Genomic DNA, 21,719 nt, shown 5'->3' with positions numbered 1-21,719 from the left:
TTGTATACAATTATTGCTCTTGCTCGTTTGTTTCACTTTTGTGATATAACATATTCAAATAGTCAATGTCTGTTATCAATCATGACTTCCATCTGAACAGGGGGATCAAGATATCTCTTGGCCTTGCACCATCTATTTCAATTTGCCTAGAAATATAGTTAACATTTTTAATCAAGGTACACTATCGTAATTTGGTTGTGAATCAGCAGTTTTCTCTTATGTCAGTCACTGATAGTCACTTAATTAGTCCATGTCAGCTAACATTTTTAGATTTTAAATTAGTTTAGCAGCCAGCTGATTTTGATAGTCCATCTCACTCAGGTATCATATTTAAACCTGCAAACATTTCTCTCCACTCTATGGAAAAATTTGTAGAATTGCTGGAAATGAGCTGTAAAACAGCACATTTTCATCTCTGCCCTATGGCAAAATTAGTAGAATTGAATGAAATTAGCTATAAAATGCAAAGTCTTCTCTCCGCCCGATGGCAAAATGTGTAGAATTGCACAAAATAATAAATGTTCTCTCCGGTGTTGAGGGAGGCTGATAAAATATTTTGCTCAAAATGTGGTGGTGGTGGGGGGTACGCAGAGCAACTGACTAGCCCCTTATGATGAATTTGCATTTTTTGGGGCCCCCACTCTGAGTTAGCGTGTAGTGTTTTGTTTATTTATACATTTTCATACAAGTACAAATGACAAATATCAGGCTCAAATATTTGTTATACAAATGATCAGCATTCAACAACTTACATCACTAGTAGTGTTAATGTGTGTTAGTAAAGGTCTGTCTCCCCCAGGAATCAAATTGTGAAATTTATCACATTTCTGTGGCATGTAATAATGATTATTATATTATTCTACATAACTTGCAACAACAGTAAATTGAGACCCTGACTGAATTGGTCCGAGGGCGTTCAAAAGGGGGGCGGCCCTCCCGCCGCCAGTTGTCCATCCCACGCCCGTGTAAACTATCTACATCACTGCAGGATTTTCACAGTGCGCATGCCGTTCATTTTTTATGTGTATTCACGCTTACAACATGGCGACGAAACACATTGGGATGAACGTTTGAGTTTATAAAACATCTTCGGCTAGGATAGCAACGAAGTACATTTCTAAAAAATCCTTCTCAAATCGAGGTGTAATTGTTTATATATTTGTTTTTAAAATTGTATTGTGAAAAAAATGAATTGTACCACGAACGTAGTGCAAGTGACGAACGTGTCGCCAAGCACAACATCCGAGCAGATGCGAATGCTGTTCGGGTTTCTTGGAACCATTGAAGAACTCAAATTGTTTCCACCAGAGTAAGTAACTCATATTTGTTTAACTTTTGTCGCAAACTAGACATCGTTATTGTTTATTTGACTATTAATTTCATACCAATTTGTGATTTGGTTGATTTCCATATAGGTAACGTTAGTATTAACTTTAGTTTAGCTAACGCTAGCTAACGTTAGCATCGGAGGCCCAAGCTGGCCGTCCCCAAAATATTAGACGAAATATGAGCTAGCTAAGGTAATAGTTTGGTTAGCTACCCCAGGGGTGTTTTGTTGGACACAATCTACTACTATGTTGTTGCTATCTAACTAACTTACAAACGAACGTATTGCAGTGAATCGCCTCTGCCAGTGACGTCGCGTGTGTGTTTTGTGAAGTTCCAAGAGTCGGAGTCCGTGGGGGTTTCTCAGCATCTGACCAACACAGTCTTCGTGGACAGAGCGCTGATCGTCGTCCCTTTTGCCGAAGGTTGGTGCTTTGTTCTCCCCTCTTCTGTATGAATGATCCTATGACGTAGTTATGGGAGAGTCACGCGCCCATTGATTTCATGGAGTTCTATGATCCTGTGGTTTGAGATACTATTTAAGCATGTGTCCTAGCTATTTCAGATCCTAGTATCCATTCTCGATCTGACAAGCCTATCTGATTCTGTGATAAATGATGCCATGCCACTCTCCCAGTGTCTTGTACAATCCCCTTGCTAATTACAATGAGAGAGATTTCTATATCAGATCTCTCAACCCATATCCATGGTATACTGTGGAACTAAATACCAAACTTATAACCACCATACACATCATTTATTATATAAAGCCACTGCCACACTGTAAGGTCATAATGCCACCCATGATGTATTGGACTTGATAGACACTAAACAACACAGACGACTTTGAGTCTATAGTGGTCTCCAGAGCCTATTCTTTGCCCCCCTTCCCCCCACCACCCCTTTAACAGTAACCACAGTATACCAAGATCTGCTTTAGGGACCGGCACTTTCTTCGACTGAGAGAGCTGAACAAGCCCAGACTGTGCACGGGCAGACAAAAAGAAAGCAGAGAGGAACTTGCATGTATATGAAAACTTAACCATGCTTTTTATTTTCTCCCCCATATTGGACTATCCTCTATTAAACTTATCTCTGTTATTTGTGTGTGTGATTTGTTGTAGTGGAGAAGGCAAAAGCAGAGCCCCCTCCTTGATGGCTGAAAGTGGTCCTCTGCCTGCCAACAGGGGATTGTAGACAATTACAAAAGGCCAGCAAGCATTCAAGCAGCCCCCCAACCCCTTCTCTTTCTCTTTTTTTCTGTGTCCTTTCTTCTTTCTCTCATTTTCTATTCTCTATGTATTTTAGTTTAAGTGGAATGCAGTAGTTAAGATATTACCATAAGGCAGATCACATGTATAACACAACATGTTATTTGACTACTCACAAGTCTATTTATCAAAATAGGTATTTTAATAATCTGACCTGTATAACATCCAATCTAATTCTCATTGGATCCAAATGGTCACTGAACAGTGAACAATACACATACATCTCAATGACACTGCTATTGCTACAGCTGCATTTCATACTTTTTTCATCTTTAGCGTTAAGGCACTTCCTGGTTTTGGGAGTTGGGTGAACCCTTATCGCAATCTAGTATCCAATTTTAATTCAGCTAAAAATTAGATGCACTCACTCAACACTCGCTGTCCCTCAAATTGGCAGATTCAAATAACTAGGCTGTGTGTTTTCTATGTTGACCAGTGATACTGTACTTTAAGGTTTCTGACTATCTAGTTGTCGTTAATTGTCTTAGATATCCACCCACATGACAATGGCAACTGGTTCAGTGCTCTCTCTTTAACAGTGGTCTTTCTTTTTTGTTGTTGTGTTTTACAGTTCTTTTTCCTGGCTCAGCCAGTCCTGTATACCAGGCCCCGCTGAAAATACCACCCAACCGTTTTGTCTCCTGCAGCTAAATTCTCTCTCCCATGTGCCATTTTTTAAATGTTTTTTTTTGTGGGTGTGTGCGTATGTGTGTCTGTCTTGGTGTGTGTATGTTTGTGCGTCTTCTGTTAAAAAAAAAAAAGAAAAATGTTGTTTTTCCCATTGCATCTTGATTAAGATATTGTATGTTTCCTTTTTTAGGTAGCATTGGTAACATTGATGTGAAACCATAGTTGTTTTTTCCCCCCTATATTAGTCAGACATAAAAAACAAGCTAATCTAATGTTGCCAAGTTGATTATTAAACTTAATCAAAAAGCATTACTTTTAAGCATATTTGATGCAGTGACAAGTAAGGTTTTTGGGAGCATAGATATCGCCTACCTAGAATTTGATTGCTAGCTAGGTTATTTTTCTACGTATTGCTGGTAAGTAGTAGAAACTGTGACTGTACAGTATTTACTGTTGACCTCCAACTCTCTGAAATTCTTTTTGTTTTGTGTATCTCGATTTTTTTTTCTTTTTTTTTCTCTGTGCTCCTTAGTAGTGAAGCCACCAACGTGAGTCGCTTGTTCAATCTATATGAAAATTGAGAGCACACCCCACTGGAGAAGCCGCTGTGCTAGCTAACGTTTGGTTCATGACTTAAAATACACGTTCAGGTGATACAATCTTGGCAGTGTTCACTGGAGTAGTGTGTATTGTGTGATACTTTTTTCCCAACCTTAGAAGAATAACTATCTACAATGATTAAAAGAATAAGGGGAACAAACCTTCTCAAATCTAGCAGCTATCAAAGGTAACAGTATTGAAACCTGTACACATGTTTGTTTGAAGAATACCTGAGCAAGTAATCTTTTTGTTTTTCAAAATGTCTCTCCTCTTTAGTAGATTCTAGACGTAGACGTTCTCTTCTTCCCATAATGCCGGTTTTGTTTTTCTGTAGGTGTTATCCCAGAGGAGGCTAAGGCTTTGTCACTGCTGGCGCCAGCAAATGCTGTTGCAGGGATTATGTCCGGAGGAGGTCTCCTTCCAACACCTAACCCCATGTCCAATCCACAGGTAGGACTTCTCCCAACACCAAACCCCATGTCCTATCCACAGGTAGGTCCTCAGCATAGACATCCAATATTTTGTTGTTCAATTTAATTATGTGGTCTTTCATTGTCTTACGTCAGCGCAACGATTCTGCCTGCGCTAATCTGTCTCGTATCTTGCAAAACATATGGGATATATAAAAAGTAGTTTGGCTACCATGTGCTGTCTAGCATTTGAAAATACTAACGTAAACTCACTCACTTTTGTACATCGTCTTGGTCCGTACAATTTACCTTATTTTTGCGCCCAAAAAAGTAGTACTTCCATATCAACTGTAATATCAATACCAATGTAAAGCACAATTTCACCCCTTTCCAACAAAATTAATGACGAGACCTTCATGATGCCCATCTCTGCATAATTCAAGAAGGCAATGAGCTTCGTCAGGTCTTTTTAAAATGTCGATTGGGGAGCGAAGGCTACGAAGTGATCTTGAAAGGGAGAAATATGTTGTGTGAAGAAACAGGTTTTTTCACCTGATTTGTCCAACTAATCAAGTTTAAAATGTAAATAAAACAAAGAGTTTATGTAATGTCTCATCACATACCTGTTTGAAGGTTTGTGTCGAATTTGAAGAGGGATTTAGGGCTGCGCTAACATTAGCCTCACAAGTGAACTGCAGCTGTTCTGTCTTTTGAGTGTCATGATGGCTCGCAGTAATGACGTGCAAAAAAAATGCACTTGGCACCCTAGTCATGAAATATCAGTTTAATATTAGCAATAATTATATTAATTTAGACAGAAATCATGAATGAAGTTTTCTTAAGTATATATGGTTAAGCATGATATTAATCTGCGAGAGAACGGCTACGCCTGGTGGAAAGAGGCTGTACGGCACAAAATGAGATGTAACGTACAGCGTCAGAGGGGTCATTTTTTTTCATCTTTTCTCCAATACTGTTCGGCCATGACCATGTCAATCAACGCTGAATCGAAACGTGGTTCACCCCCTGGATTTCGATGCCAACACAGTCGCTACAGTCCCATTCGTTTTCATTGCAGCCTCGTTTGAATGTTGCGGTTACGCACATTTGTACGGAATGGGGTGAGTTTACGTTACCTTGGTTACATCGTCTGCTTAACCTAATTTCTGCCTCAACTGTCTATTAATCTCAGCTAAAACAATAAATTGGTCAATAATGAAGTTTCTTTGGTGATGACTTCTAGTCATTTTACATTTAGCATGGATTTTTGTGCTTCAATGAGCGGTATTTCCGAAGTTTGACTGGGCACAAAAGCTAGCATAAATTTGACCAATATTAGCTTGCTAGAGGAGAAACGTTGCTGCTAACCAACAAGCTACCTACTTAGTGCTGCGTACACAATTTGTTGAACGCTTCAAACAAAACCTAGCTCGCAAACTACTTCAGTAGTGCTAATTTTAACATTACAATTTTTAAAAATGTGACCAAATTAGTTTCTTTTTGATTTGTTTAGTTGGGGGGTTTACAGATACTAACTTTTATGAGTTTTCATGAAGCAGCTGTTCTGCCGTGAGTCATTGCAGTAGCCTCCCGAGTCAGCTGCTGTAGTCAGCTGCTGTAGTCAGCTGCTGTAGTCAGCTGCTGTAGTCAGCTGCTGTAGTCAGCTGCTGTAGTCAGCTGCTGTAGTCAGCTGCTGTAGTCAGCTGCTGTAGTCAGCTGCTGTAGTCAGCTGCTGTAGTCAGCTGCTGTAGTCAGCTGCTGTAGTCAGCTGCTGTAGTCAGCTGCTGTAGTCAGCTGCTGTAGTCAGCTGCTGTAGTCAGCTGCTGTAGTCAGCTGCTGTAGTCAGCTGCTGTAGTCAGCTGCTGTAGTCAGCTGCTGTAGTCAGCTGCTGTAGTCAGCTGCTGTAGTCAGCTGCTGTAGTCAGCTGCTGTAGTCAGCTGAGCCAATTATACAAAGTTACTTACAAGTTAAATGTTAGCAATCGCAGAGAAACATGCTGGATTACGGACTGATTTCTGATATCGGTCCCTCATTTTGAGGCTGCATGTCTACAACTTCTGGGTAATTTAACCAGGCTAAGCAAGCTTTTCATGTCAGTAAAGGTAGAGCTAGCCAGCTATGTCAGTAAGCTAGCTACAACAGTTAGCAAAGCTGCTGATCAAGTCACTGCACTGGTGACCGAGGTCCTTGCACATTATTTGTGCAGGAGATACCCACAGTTTTGTTTATTTTCTCAAAATTGCAAACCAATAAATCACTGTCACTATTTGTTTTATATTTAGGTAATTATTCTGCCTATTTCATGGATACAAAAGCATATTGATTAAAAAAATAGGAACTGTGTTTTCATTGTTGAATGGTGGATGCTCAGGAATATTCATATTTACACACGAGTTCCACATCCTACAAGACAGATTAAGGGACGAGCGTTGCGTAGGAGTGACGCCATCTGACATAAGACAATGTCAGTCCTTAAGTTAATGAAATGGAACATGCCCTGATAAGTCCATTCTCACGTGAACACAGGTGTATACATGACCACGGGTATACCACGGGTATATATATAGTTATATAATTTAAATGTGTACATCAGGGTTCCCCAACTGTGGCGGCCTACTGGCCGAATTTAGCTTGCGAGTGGTTTTATTTGGCTCCCCAGGCTTTCTTAGCAAAGAACAAAAAAAACGTATTTTTCATTGTTGATCATAAAACTGTAAAAACACCAGGAAATCAGCTCCAATTGATTTAAATTTAGGAAATCTGTTCCCAAGTATTCTCATGCATAATAAAGAGATGATCGTATACAAATGTAAGCAAGGTTTGAAATGATTACATTTTAGTCAAATATGGTATCTGTTTGGGATTCTTGCGGTCAATTTGCAGTCTACAAAGGATTTGTAATTATGTTCCGACCATCCACTCAAGAAAAAATTGGACCTCGGCTGAATCTAGTTTATGATCCCTGGTGTACATGATACTGCAACAAATTTTCCCCATGGGGACAATGGTCTGTAAAATAGAGTCATAGACAATGAAAGGGTTAATAATGTGTTGCATTTTAGATGGGAGGCAATCCTTTCGGTGGTCCCTCCATGGATGCGATGGCAGCGTTTGGGTTTTCAAACCCCAATATGAATATGAATATGAATCCCCAGGTGAGTGTTTGCTTGCAACCTGGAGATGCACTACATGACCAAAGGTATGTGGACACCTGCTCGTCGAACATCTCATTCCAAAATCATGGGCATTAATATGGAGTTGGTCCCCCTTTGCTGCTATAACATCCTCCACTCTTCTGGAAAGGCTTTTCACTAGATGTTAGAACATTGCTCTGGGGACTTGCTTCTATTCAGCCACGAGCATTAGTGAGGTTGGGCACTGATGTTTGGCAATTAGGCCTGGCTTGCAGTCTGCGTTCCAATTCATCCCAAAGGTGTTTGATAGGGTTGCCGTCAGGGCTCTGCAGGGGAGTCAAGTTCTCCCACACCAGTCTCGACAAACCATTGCCATGCTGAAACAGGAAAGGGCCTTCCCCAAACTGTTGCCACAAAGTTGGAAGCACAGACTCATCTAGAATATCATTGTATGCTGTAGCATTAAGCTTTCCTTTCACTGGAACTAAGGGGCCTAGCCCGAACTCGTAAAAAAACAACCCCAGACCATTAATACTCCATCAAACTTTAAAGTTGGCATTATGCATTCGGGCAGGTAGCGTTCTCCTGGCTTCCGCCAAACCTAGATTCGTCCGTCGGACTGTCAGATGGTGAAGCGTGATTCATCACTCCAGAGAACGTATTTCCACTGCTCCATAGTCCAATGGTGGTGAGATTTACACCACTCCAGCCGACACTTGACATTGCACGTGGTGATCTTAGGCTTGTGTGTGGCTGCTTGGCCATTGAAAACCATTTCATGAAGCTCCCGACGAACAGTTCTTATGCTGATGTTGCTTCCAGAGGCAATTTGGAAATCTGTAGTGAGTGTTGCAACCGAGGACATATGATTGTTACACTCTTCAGCACTCTGCGGCCCCGTTCTGTGAACTTGTGTGGCCTACCACTTTGCGGCTGAGCCGCTGTTGCTCCTAGACATTTCCACTTCACAATAACAGCACTTACAATTGACCGGGGCAGCACTAGCAGGGCAGAAATTTGGCGAAATGTTGGGAAGGTGGCATCCTATGACGGTGCTACGTTGAAAGTCACTGAGCTCTACAGTAAGGCCATTCTACTGCCACTGTTTGTCTATGGAGATTGCATGGCTGTGTGCTTGATGTTATACACCTTTCAGCAATGTTTGTGGCTGAAATAGCCAAATCCACTTATTTGAAGGGGTGTCCACATACTTTTGTGTATATATAGCGTTCTGTTAAAAGGGAAATGTTGAAATTATATTTCTAACTTGTATATTATATATTTTACACTCTTCTTCCCCAGTCTTTTCCCACTGAGCAGCTTCTGAAGTTTATGACGCAGGTGGATCCAAAGTAAGTCATCGTGTCTCTAGAAAATTCCCGTTACAAGACATCAGACTAGCTCACCTCCAGTAACACCTATGAGCCATTAATTTGTTGGATTGCACTCCAGTGTGCTCTAATTAAGCAGTAAGGCACGGAAGGGGTGTGGTATATGGCCAATGTACCACTGCTAAGGGCTGTTCTTAGGCACAACGCATTAGCTGTGTTATATTGGCCATATACCATGGACCCCAGAGGGGCTTTATTGCTATTATAAACTGCTTACTAAAGTAATTAGAGCAGTAAAAAAAAAATGTTTGTCATACCTGGGGTATACGGTCTGATATACCACGGCTTTCAGCCAATCAGCATTCAGGGCTGGAACCACCCAGTTTATAATTAAGCAGTAAGGCCTGCGGGGGTGTGGTATGTTTAAGCAATAAGGCTTGAGGATGTGTGGTATATGGCCAATATACCACGGCTAAGGGCTGTTATGCACGACCTGGATACAGCCCTTAGCCGTGGTATATTGGCCATATACCACAAACCCCTGAGGTGTCTATTATAAACTAGTTACCAACATAAATAGTACTTTTTTTTGTCATACCCATGGTATACGGTATGATGTACCACGGCTTTCAGCTAGTCAGCATTCAGGGCTCGAACCACCCGGTTTATAATGGCCAGAACAGCCCTTAACCATGGTGTATTAGCCGTATACCACACCCCCTGGGTTCTTATTACTTAAATATACCACGCTTAAGGGCTGTTCTTAGGCACGACGCAAAGACGACCCTTAGCTGTGGTATATTGGCCATATACCACAAACCCCTGAGGTACCTTATTGCTATTATAAACCGGTTATTAATATAAATATAACAGTAAACAAGTAGTTTTGCATATTGTCTGATATGCACGTGACTGGAATGCTGTGGCTGTTTCAGCCAAACACCATCCAGGACCCAAATTACCCGGTTTATAATCACCACAAAATAATGTCCTCTTCTTCAGAATGAGCCACATGGGTGTAGGGATGAACATGAACATGAATCCAGGCCTGAAGGCAGACTCCTCCAACAAAGAGATAGAAGTGGCCATGAAGAGGGTCAGAGAGGCCCAGTCCCTAATCTCTGCTGCCATCGAGCCTGGCAGTGAGTAGCCAAAGCATTGCATCTCCAAAACATACCTTACATCTCAGATATATTACCGTTAGACCTAGCTAAAAGCTATTGTTTGCTGTACCAAAGTAATTTTAACGTTTTGTTTATGCAGACAAGGAGAGCAAGAGGAAGCACTCGCGTTCCAGGTCCAGGTCCAGACGCAGAAGGTCCCGTTCTCGCTCCAGACACAGGTGAACACAATCTGTTTTCCTGACAAATGATTTGGATTGTGTTAAAAATAAAGTAAAGCTTTTTTAAATTCTTTTTGAGGGCAGAGATTGATGTCGTGTCTGTGTGATCTTCGTGGTCTGCAGGCGTTCAAAGAGCAGGTCTAAGCGACGTTCACACTCCAGGAGCAGGAGACGCTCCAAGAGCCCTCGAAGGAGAAGTGGGAGGTCCCACTCCAAAGACAGGAGCAAACCATCACCAAGTATATCCAGGTGAGCCACAGAGCACAGACTTGACCCATTCTTAATCCTCAAATTGCACACTCATAACTTCCAAGACAGCCCTGAGGATACTGTCTACCTCGTAACCACAACTCTAATCCCATATATACAGTTGAAGACGGTAGTTTACATACACTTAGGTTAGAGTCATTAAAACTAGATTTCAACCACTCCACAAATTTCTTGTTAATAACATACTATAGTTTTGGCAAGCCGGTTAGGACATCTACTTTGTGCATGACACAAGTAATTTTTCCAACAATTGTTTACAGACAGATTATTTCACTTATAATTCACTGTATCACAATTCCAGTGGGTCAGAAGCTTACCTAACCGACTAAGTTGACTGTGCCTTGAAACAGCTTGGAAAATTCCAGAAAACAATTGTAATGGCTATAGAAACTTCTGATAGGTTAATTGACATAATTTGAGTCAATTGGAGGTGTACATGTGGATGTATTTCAAGGCCTACCTTCAAATTCACTGCCTCTTTGCTTGACAACATGGGAAAATCAAAAGAAATCAGCCAAGACCTCAGGAAAAAAAATTGTAGACCTCCACAAGTCTGGGTCATCCTTGGGAGCAATTTCCAAATGCCTGAAGGTACCACGTTCATCTGTACAAACAATAGTACACAAGTATAAACACCATGGGACCACACAGCTGTCATACCGCTCAGGAAGGAGACGTGTTCTGCCTCCTAGAGATTAACGTACTTTGATGCGAAAAGTGCAAATCAATCCCAGGACAACAGCAAAGGACCTTGTGGAGATGCTGGAGGAAACAGATAAAAAAGTATCTATATCCACAGTAAAATTAGTCCTATATCGACATAACCTGAAAGGCTGCTCAGCAACAAAGTAGCCACTGCTCTAAAACCGCCATAAAAAAGCCAGACTACGGTTTGCAACTGCACATGGGGACAAAGATCGTACTTTTTTGGAGAAATGTCCTCTGGTCTGATGAAACAAAAATAAAACTCTTTGGCCATAATGACCATTGTTATGTTTGGAGGAAAAAGGGGGAGACTTGCAAGCCGAAGGACACCATCCCAACCGTGAAGCACGGGGGTGGCAGCATCATGTTGTGGGGGTGTTTGCTGCAGGAGGGACTGGTGCACTTCACAAAATAGATGGCATCTTGAGGAGGAAAGGTATGTGGATATATTGAAGCAACATCTCAAGACACCAGTCGGGAAGTTAAAGCTTGGTTGCAAATGGGTCCTCCAAATGGACAATGACCCCAAGCATACTTCCAAAGTTGTGGCAAAATGGCTTAAGGACAACAAAGTCAAGTTATTGGAGTGGCCATCACAATCCCTGAACTCAATCTTATAGAAAATGTGTGGGCAGAACTGCAAAAACATGTGTGAGCAAGGAGGCCTACACACCTGACTCAGTTACACCAGCTCTGTCAGGAGGAATGGGCCAAAATTCATTGTGGAAGGATAACCCAAAACATTTGACCCAAGTTAAACAATTTAAAGGCAGTGCTACCAAATACTAATTGAGTGTATGTAAACTTCTGACCCACAGGGAATGTGATGAAAGAAATCAAAGCTGAAATAAATCATTCTTTCTACTATTATTCTGACATTTCATTCTTAAAATAAAGTGGTAATCCTAACTGACCTAAGACATGGACTTTTTACTAGGATTAAATGTCAGGAATTGTGAAACTGAGTTTAAATGTATTTGACTAAGGTGTATGTAAACTTCCGCCTTCAACTGTATATAAAATGTACACTACCGTTCAAAAGTTTGCGGTCACTTGTTCAAGGGCAGAACGACAGATTTTTACCTCGTCAGCTCGGGGATTCGATCTTGCAACCTTTCGGTTATAAGTCCAACGCTCTAACCACTAGGCTACCTTTTGCCCATTTAAAGAAACAATAAAACTGGCCTTCTTTAGACTAGTTGAGAATTTGGAGCATTAGCGGGTTTGATTACAGGCTCAAAATTCTTCTTTCTTCTGAAACTAGTCCGTTTATTCTTGTTCTGAGAAATGAAGGCTATTCCATGTGAGAAATTGCCAAGAAACTGAAGAGAGCAAACTGAGCAAGAGGACAAGTACATTAGTGTCTAGTATGAGAAAGACGCCTCACAAGTCCTCAACTGGCAGCTTCATTAAATTGTACCCGCAAAACACCAGTCTCAACGTCAACAGTGAAGAGGTGACTCCGGGATGCTGGCCTTGTAGGCAGAATTGCAAAGAAAAAGCTATATTTCAGACTGGCCAATAAAAATAAAAGATTAAGATGGGCACAAGAACACAGTCACTGGACAGAGGAAGATTTGAAAAAAGTGTTATGGACAGACGAATCCAAGTTTGAGGTGTTCGGATCACAAAGAAGAACATTCGTGACATGCAGAAAAAATTAGAAGACGCTGGAGTGCTTGATGCCATCTGTCAAGCATGGTGGAGGCAATGTGATGGTCTGGGGGTTGTGGTGGCATTTTTCTGTTTTACCAAAAGAGGAGAGTTACAAACTACACACCAGTCAGAGTTGTACTTAAATTACATATTTTTTAATAAGAGCTTTGCAATAGCCCTTTTTAACTTTCAATGATGTGCTATCTCTAATGAACCATTGAAAAGTGACTACAGAAAAATACAAAGATATTTTATAGCCAAGATACACCCCTCTCAACTTACATGCTGGACCACAGATCTTAGGAACTGTTGCCAAAGAAATACTTTTTCTTGAGAAAGGAGTATCCCTTAGCCAGATAACATTCACTATAAATTATCGTTCAGTTTGGTCCCTCAGACGAGGTTCTAATCTCGTTCCTGGTACGTCATAGGACAAAAACACCAACTCATCCAATGGCATATATCAATTATTAACTCTAGATACTCCCATCTCAAGTAAATCCCCTCTTGACCCCACTCCTGGACAAGCTCACTGAGGGGAGTGAGACTCTAGGTCATACACTGTCCCAGGATAAGTGTAAGATTAGAGAGGGCATACAATGTTTCCAGACACTGCCATACACCTCCCCCCAATGGGAAAAGGAGGGAGTGACTGGCGCACAGACATTGTGGCGACAAGTAATTGGTTCCCCATTAATCACGCCATCCCTTCACATGGTTTAAGAATAGGCAAAGACACATTCACATATGAAGACAATGCTCCATTCTGTCCTCTTCCCATTCTCATATTCTGCATAGCACCAGGGACATGTAAAAGACAAGCCTGACCTCCCCCCTCTGGGCCCCAAGTGACTGAGCCCTAGCTGAGGGAAAAGTGCAACTGCCAACACTATAGTCCAAAAGGATACATTCTAATGACAAGAATCTCACATAAGCATATTATGCAAATAAAACATCTTAATTATCTATGTTACCCAACTCCTTCTGATTTGTCTGCCACAGAGTGCTTTGGTGGTGGTAAAGTGTGAGATTTGTGCAGGGTAAAAGAGATCTTGAAGAAGAAAGCTCTCACTCCGTTTTGCAACGCCATGCCATACCCTGTGGACGGCGCTTAATTTGAGCCAATTGCCTCCTACAACAGGACAATGACCCAAAGGACAGCTGCAAACTATGCAATAACTATTTAGGGAAGAAGCAGTCAGTTGGTATTCTGTCTATAATGAAGTGGCCAGCACACTCACCGGATCTCAACCCTATTGAGCTGTTGTGGGAGCAGCTTGACCGTATGGTACATAAGTGCCCATCAAGCCAATCCAACTTGTGGGAGGTGCGTCAGGAAGCATGGTGTGAAATCTCTTAAGATTACCTCAACAAATTGACAACTAGAATGCCAAAAGTCTGCAAGGCTTTAATTGCTGCAAATGGAGCATTATTTGACGAAATCAATGTTTGAAGGACACAATCATTATTTATTACCTTGTCAGTGTTTTGACTTTCCTATTTTGCTAATTAAATTCAAATATGTTTTCATGGAAAACAAGGACATTTTGAACGGTAGTGTATGTACAGTGGGGAGAATAAGTATTTGATACACTGCCGGTTTTGCAGGTTTTCCTACTTACAAAGCATGTAGAGGTCTGTAATTTTTATCATAGGTACACTTCAACTGTGAGACGGAATCTAAAACAAAAATCCAGAAAATCACATTGTATGATTTTTAAGTAATTCATTTGCATTTTATTGCATGACATAATTATTTGATACATCAGAAAACAGAACTTAATATTTGGTACAGAAACCTTTGTTTGCAATTACAGCGATCATACGAGTCAACAGAAATACGAAATTACATACATTACGATTTTGTTCGATAATGTCCATTACTAGTGTCTAATTAGCTACTTTTGCTAGCACGTTTAGTTCACATGTCCAAACGCTGGCGGCAGTCCAGGCGAACTCGGACGAAAACTTCAAAAAGTTATATTCCAGGTCAAATAAACTGGTCAAATTAAGTAGAGAATCAATCTTCAGGATGTTGTTATCATATATCCAATAACGTTCCAATCGGTGCATTTGTTTTTGTCTACAGAGTAATGGAACGCATGGCGATATCATGAGTAATGCGCGTAACCAGGAACTAGCATTCCGCCAGACCACTGACTCAAATAGCTGCCATCCGGCCCCACATCACACAAGAGGCTTCATTCCACGTTCTACTGACTGTTGACATCTATTGGAAGGCGTAGGAAGTGCGAACAGATCCATATCTTACTGGGATGTGAATAGACGATGAGTTTAACATCAACCAGCCCCAGAATTTCCACTTCCTGTTTGGCAGTTTGCCTGCCATATGAGTTCTGTTTTATACTCAGGCATAATTCAAACAGTTTTAGAAACTTCAAAGTGTTTTCTATCCAATAGTAATAATAATATGCATATATTAGCATCCGTGACAGAGTAGGAGGCAGTTCACTATGGGCAAGCAATTCATCCAAAAGTAAAAATGCTGCCCCCTATCCCTAAAAAGTTAAACAAGTCAAAATATATTTGATATTCTTCAACGTAACCACCCTTGTTGACAGCTTTGCACACTCTTGGCATTCTCTCAACCAGCTTCACCTGGAATGCTTTTCCAACAGTCTTGAAGTAGTTCCCACATGCTGAGAACTTGACTGCTTTTCCTTCACTCTGCGGTCCAACTCATCCCAAACCATCTCAATTGGGTTGAGGTCAGGTGATTGTGGAGGCCAGGTCATCTGATGCAGCACTCCATCACTCTCCTTGGTCAAATAGCCCTTACAGAGGTGTGTTGGGTCATTGTCCTGTTGAAAAACAATTGATAGTCCCACTAACCGCAAACCAGATGGGATGATGTATCGCTGCAGAATGCTGTGGTAGCCATGCTAGTTAAGTGTGCCTTGAATTCTAAATAATTCACTGACTGTCACCAGCAAAGCACCATCACATCACCTCCTCCATGCTTCATGGTGGGAACCACACATGCGGAGATCATCCGTTCACGTACTCCCCGTCTCACAAAGACACGGCAGTTGGAACCAAAAATCTAATTTGAATTCATTAGACCAAAGGACAGATTTCCACCAGTCCAATGTCCATTCCTTGTGTTTCGTGGCCCAAGCAAGTCTCTTCTTCTTATTGGTGTCCTTTGGTAGCGGTTTCTTTGCAACAATTGGACCATGAAGGCCTGATTTCACACAGTCTCCTCTGAACTGTTGGTGTCTGTTACTTGAACTCTGTGAAGCATTTATTTGGGCTGCAATTTCTGAGGCTGGTAACTCTAATGAACTTATCCTCTGCATCAGAGGGAACTCTGGGTCTTCCTTTCCTGTGGCTGTCCTCATAAGAGCCAGTTTCAATATAGAGCATGGTTTTTGTGACTGCACGTGAAGACATTTTCAAAGATCTTAATGTTCCATTTTCACTGACCTTCATGCCTTTAAAGTAATGATGGACTGTCATTTCTCTTTGCTTATTTGAGCTGTTCTTGACATAATATGGACTTGGTATTTTACCAAATAGGGCTATCTTCTGTATATCACCCATATTCAACCTCTCCTTCGTATCATCTGAGATCCCCAAGGATTGGAAAGCTGCCGCGGTCATCCCCCTCTTCAAAGGGGGAGACACCCTGGACCCAAACTGTTACAGACCTATATCCATCCTGCCCTGCCTATCTAAGGTCTTCGAAAGCCAAGTCAACAAACAGATCACTGACCATCTCGAATCCCACCGTACCTTCTCCGCTGTGCAATCCGGTTTCCGAGCCGGTCACGGGTGCACCTCAGCCACGCTCAAGGTACTAAACGATGTCATAACCGCCATCGATAAAAGACATTACTGTGCAGCCGTCTTCATCGACCTGGCCAAGGCTTTCGACTCTGTCAATCACCATATTCTTATCGGCAGACTCAGTAGCCTCGGTTTTTCTAATGACTGCCTTGCCTGGTTCACCAACTACTTTGCAGACAGAGTTCAGTGTGTCAAATCGGAGGGCATGTTGTCCGGTCCTCTGGCAGTCTCTATGGGGGTACCACAGGGTTCAATTCTCGGGCCGACTCTTTTCTCTGTATACATCAATGATGTTGCTCTTGCTGCGGGCGATTCCCTGATCCACCTCTATGCAGACGACACCGTTCTGTATACTTCCGGCCTTTCCTTGGACACTGTGCTATCTAACCTCCAAACGAGCTTCAATGCCATACAACACTCCTTCCGTGGCCTCCAACTGCTCTTAAACGCTAGTAAAACCAAATGCATGCTTTTCAACCGTTCGCTGCCTGCATCCGCACGCCCGACTAGCATCACCACCCTGGACGGTTCCGACCTAGAATATGTGGACATCTATAAGTACCTAGGTGTCTGGCTAGACTGCAAACTCTCCTTCCAGACTCATATCAAACATCTCCAATCCAAAATCAAATCTAGAGTCGGCTTTCTATTCCGCAACAAAGCCTCCTTCACTCACGCCGCCAAACTTACCCTAGTAAAACTGACTATCCTACCGATCCTCGACTTCGGCGATGTCATCTACAAAATAGCTTCCAATACTCTACTCAGCAAACTGGATGCAGTTTATCACAGTGCCATCCGTTGTGTTACTAAAGCACCTTATACGACCCACCACTGCGACCTGTATGCCCTAGTCGGCTGGCCCTCGCTACATGTTCGTCGTCAGACCCACTGGCTCCAGGTCATCTACAAGGCTATGCTAGGTAAAGTGCCGCCTTATCTCAGTTCACTGGTCACGATGGCTACACCCACCCGTAGCACGCGCTCCAGCAGGTGTATCTCACTGATCATCCCTAAAGCCAAAACCTAATTTGGACGCCTTTCCTTCCAGTTCTCTGCTGCCTGCGACTGGAACGAATTGCAAAAATCTCTGAAGTTGGAGACTTTTATCTCCCTCAACAACTTTAAAAATCTGCTATCCGAGCAGCTAACCGATCGCTGCAGCTGTACATAGTCCATCTGTAAACTACCCACCCAATTTACCTACCTCACCCCCCCATACTGCTTTTATTTACTTTTCTGCTCTTTTGCACACCAGTATCTCTTCTTGCACATGATCATCTGATGATTTATCACTCCAGTGTTAATCTGCTAAATTGTAATTACTCGATTTATTGCCTACCTCATGCCTTTTGCACACATTGTATATAGATTCTCTTTTTTTTTCTACCATGTTATTGACTTGTTTATTGTTTACTCCATGTGTAACTGTGTTGTTGTCTGTTCACACTGCTATGCTTTATCTTGGCCAGGTCGCAGTTGCAAATGAGAACTTGTTCTCAACTAGCCTACCTGGTTAAATAAAGGTGAAATAAAAAATAAAATAAAAAATATGTGCAAAAGTTGGCTACTGAAGAAACTCATATGAAATATATTTTTGATTTAACACTTTTTTTTGGTTACTACATGATTCCGAATGTGTTATTTCATAGTTTGATGTCTTCACTATTATTCTGCATTGCAGAAAATAGTAAAAATAAAGAAAAACCCTTGAATGAGTAGGTGTTTACAGACTTTTGATTTATTTAACCTTTATTTAACTAGGCAAGTCAGTTCAGAACAAATTCTTATTTACAATGACGGCCAAATCTATACACAATACCCCATAATGACAAAGCAAACAACTTTTTAAATTTTATAAATTAGCAATCACATTTTACATAAGTATTCAGACACATTACCAAATGCATTGTTGAAGCACGTTTGGCAACTATTTTAGCCTCGAGTCATCTTGGGTAAGACGCTACAAGCTTTGCACACCTGTATTTAGGGAATTTCTCTACAGATCCTCTCAAGCTCTGTCAGGTTGGATGGGGAATGTTGCTGCACAGCTATTTACAGATCTCCAGAGATGTTCAAGTGCGGGCTCTGGTTGGGCCACTCAAGGACATTCAGATCCTTGTCCCAAAACCACTCCTGCTTTGTCTTGGCTGTGTGCTTAGGGTCGTTGTCCTGTCGGAAGGTGAAACCTTCGCCCAGTCTGAGGTCCTGAGCGCTCCGGAGCAGGTTTTTCCATCAAGGATCTCTGTACTTTGCTCTGTTCATCTTTGCCTCGATTCTGACTCGACTCCCAGTCCCTGCTGCTGAAATACATCCCCACAGCATGATGCTGCAACCCCCATGCTTCGCCGTAGGGATGGTGCCAGGTTTCCTCCAGACGTGACGCTTGGCATCCAGGCCAAAGAGTTCAATCTTGGTTTCATCACTCCAAGCGTGCTATCATGTGCCTTTTTACTGAGGAGTGCCTTCTGTCTGGCCACTCTTCTATAAAGGCCTAATTGGTGCAATGCTGCAGAGATGGTTGTCCTTCTGGAAGGTTCTCCCATCTCCACAGAGGAACTCTGGAGCTCTGTCAGAGTGACCATCGGGTTCTTGGTCACCTGCCTGACCAAGGCCCTTCTCCCCCTATTGCTCAGTTTGGCCGGGCGGCCAGCTCTAGGAAGAGTTTTGGTGGTTCCAAACTTCTTCCATTTAAGAATGTTGGAGGCCACTGCGGTTCTTGGGGACCTTCAATGTTGCAGAAAGGTTTTGGTACCCTTCCCCAGATCTGTGCCTCGACACAATCCTGTCTCTGATCTCGAAGGACAATTCTTTTGACCTCATGGCTTGGTTTTTTCCCTGACACGCATTGTCAACTGTGGGACCTTATATAGACAGGTGTGGGCCTTTTCAAAATAATGTCCAATCAATTGAATTTACCACAGGTGGACTCCAAGTTGTAGAAACTTCTCATGGATGATCAATGGAAACAAGATGCACCTGAGCTCATTTTAGTCTCATAGCATTTGGTCTGAATACTTAAGAATAAGGTATTTATGTTATGTTTAATAAATTAGCAAAAATGTCAAACCTGTTTTTGCTTTGTCATTATGGGGTATTGTGTGCAGATTGCTGAGCAAATTGCTTTATTTAATCCATTTTAGAATAAGGCTGTAACGTAACAAAATGTGGAAAAAGTCAAGGTCTGAATATTTTCTGAAGGCACTGTATATACAATACCAAATATTGATCAGATGTAACTAACTTGTCTCTGAACCACAGGGATAGGAAGAAAGAGGAGCGGGATAAAAAGTGCTCCAAAACACCTCCGAAAAGCTACAGCACTACCAGGAGGTCTCGCAGTATAGATCGGTGAGTGCAGCTTTGTTTGGTCAGAGCCACACATCTGACTTGTCTGTTTCTCCATGCTGCCAACCATGTTGATTGGTCAGATATTTACTACTTGTGACATTACATTTTTTCATTTTGTTGCTGTTGAGTACAGACGGAGGAGGAAAAGTCGCAGCGCCAGCCGATCTCCTAAGAAATCCCCCAAGAGGAAAGTTTCCAGGACTCCCTCTCCTAGAAGGTGGATATTTTGGCCTATCTATGGTCTCGTTATTGCCGTTTTTATTATTGATTGCTTCTCATAGAAAATCATTTCCTAAGGGGACACGTTTTCGAAATGATGCCAGTGGTATTGGTGGCTACTTTGAGTGTGAATGAGACAATCTTCTAAACATTTTGTTTACAGTGTGAATGCACTCGAATCATGCACTCAATTTATTTCGATTTCAAATGTCAAGGTTTCTTTTAAGGGACCTGAAAATAAACAATGTTGGACTGTCTACACTCATTTGTTTTCATAATCTTTAAACTCTCCTCTCTACAGACATAAGAAGGAGAAGAAGAGGGACAAGGAAAGACAGAATGACCGGGATCGAGAGCGCAGGTGCGATAAAGACCGCAGTCGGGAGGAACGGAAGGAAAAGAAAGAAAGGAGTAAAGATAAGGAACGGGAAAAGAAAACTGATGGAGAGAAAGGCGATGTGAAGGTAAGCAGCAATGACTACAACTGATTTGTCTTTAGTTATGTAAGATGTGTAGGCTGTCCATGCTTATTCTTCCTTCTGGCTTTTGACCTCAGATCTAGCGTTACTCGCTGTATTTAAATGAAAAACAAGTAATATGAAATGAGCTTCAGAAATATGAAACTTAATCATTTCAAATGTCCTAGATGTCTTTGCAGGTCACCAGAGACTATGATGAGGAAGAGCAGGGCTACGACAGTGAGAAGGAGAGGGAGAGGCTGGACAAGAAGGATTCCGACCAGGACTCCGGAGCCCAGTCTCCTCACTCGGTGGAAGGCAATGGCACTGGGACTCCCAAAGTCAATGGTGACGACCACCGCGAAGAGGACGTCGACCACCATGAAGAGGACGACATGGATGTCAGTGATTGAGTCACCTAATCATAGAGACGGGTGCATAGATCTCTGTACCCAACCCTCCATTGTACCCAACCCTCCATGCTGCACCGACCTTACTGTATACAGGCTTCAATCAACTCCATCCCTCTTTATCTCACTTGAATTGTTAGATTTCTTTTGGAGTGACTAGACAAAATATAGATCAATTAGAAGATGAACCTTAAGACTTCAGTTGTTAATTTTCTGTTTATGGTGTGTACATGATTCTTTATTTTGTCCTATTTCGGTGGTGAAAAGGTGTGGTTGGGTGAAAGGTTTATTGCCGTAATTTTAAGTGTATACTCTAGCAAGTGTGCAACCTTTTTTATTTTTTCCTTAAAGGATAACGGCATTTGTGTATTTTTGTTTTTTATTTAGTTTCTACTCATTGCTGGGAGCAGAAGCAGCCAGTTGCACTGCTTAACAAATTCACTGTATGTCCATTCCATCAGACATGGCTGCTAGATGGAGCAGTTTGCTGTGGACTTAGCTTTTCATTCTTGTATTGTTGCCTCAATAATTCACCATTTACTATTTTTTGTCACTCCTGTACGTGGTATATAGTGTTCATATCCCATCCGTTATTATACGGAAGACGTATAGTGAGTCTTGTGGTGCTATAATAACCACACCTTATAGCTCACCTATTCACAATACCCATTAGATCTTATTCTTATAAGTTTGTATTGTGCTTTATCAGTGATTCTTTTATATACAATAAAAACCCATATGTGTAAAGATAATGGAGCAATATTTTTTTAAATAAGAATCTTTGAGAACTAAGTCA

General features: G+C 41.7%; 1 protein-coding gene across 5 annotated transcripts; it reads left to right on the top strand.

Moving 5' to 3' along the window:
* The first annotated feature begins 494 nt into the window (after positions 1 to 494).
* On the top strand, positions 495 to 21,675 carry LOC129813728 (serine/arginine-rich splicing factor 11-like). 5 transcript variants are annotated; one of them, XM_055866192.1, is made up of 12 exons: positions 495 to 1,309; positions 1,618 to 1,751; positions 4,162 to 4,319; positions 7,300 to 7,392; positions 8,674 to 8,723; positions 9,705 to 9,844; positions 9,966 to 10,044; positions 10,168 to 10,293; positions 19,747 to 19,836; positions 19,970 to 20,053; positions 20,357 to 20,519; positions 20,702 to 21,675. In XM_055866192.1, exons 1-12 carry the CDS (start codon positions 1,188 to 1,190, stop codon positions 20,924 to 20,926), a joined length of 1,464 nt encoding a protein of 487 aa, XP_055722167.1. In that variant the 5' UTR covers positions 495 to 1,187; the 3' UTR covers positions 20,927 to 21,675. The 5 variants fall into 5 exon arrangements, with proteins under 5 accessions (XP_055722167.1, XP_055722169.1, XP_055722172.1 ...); XM_055866194.1 differs by having other exon boundaries at positions 533 to 1,309; positions 4,162 to 4,277; XM_055866197.1 differs by lacking the exon at positions 495 to 1,309 and having other exon boundaries at positions 1,658 to 3,877.
* Positions 21,676 to 21,719: the final 44 nt, after the last annotated feature.

The sequence above is a fragment of the Salvelinus fontinalis genome, chromosome 17, assembly GCF_029448725.1.
Source record: "Salvelinus fontinalis isolate EN_2023a chromosome 17, ASM2944872v1, whole genome shotgun sequence".
Lineage (NCBI taxonomy): Eukaryota > Metazoa > Chordata > Actinopteri > Salmoniformes > Salmonidae > Salvelinus > Salvelinus fontinalis.
This window is presented reverse-complemented; position numbering and strand designations above follow the sequence as displayed.

Coding starts and splice junctions, on each gene's coding strand:
- LOC129813728 (XM_055866192.1), top strand. CDS start 1,188: ATGAATTGTACCACGAACGTAGTGCAAGTGACGAACGTGTCGCCAAGC. Junction 7,393..8,673: donor ATATGAATATGAATCCCCAG/GTGAGTGTTTGC, acceptor CTTCTTCCCCAG/TCTTTTCCCACTGAGCAGCT. Junction 10,294..19,746: donor CCATCACCAAGTATATCCAG/GTGAGCCACAGA, acceptor TCTGAACCACAG/GGATAGGAAGAAAGAGGAGC.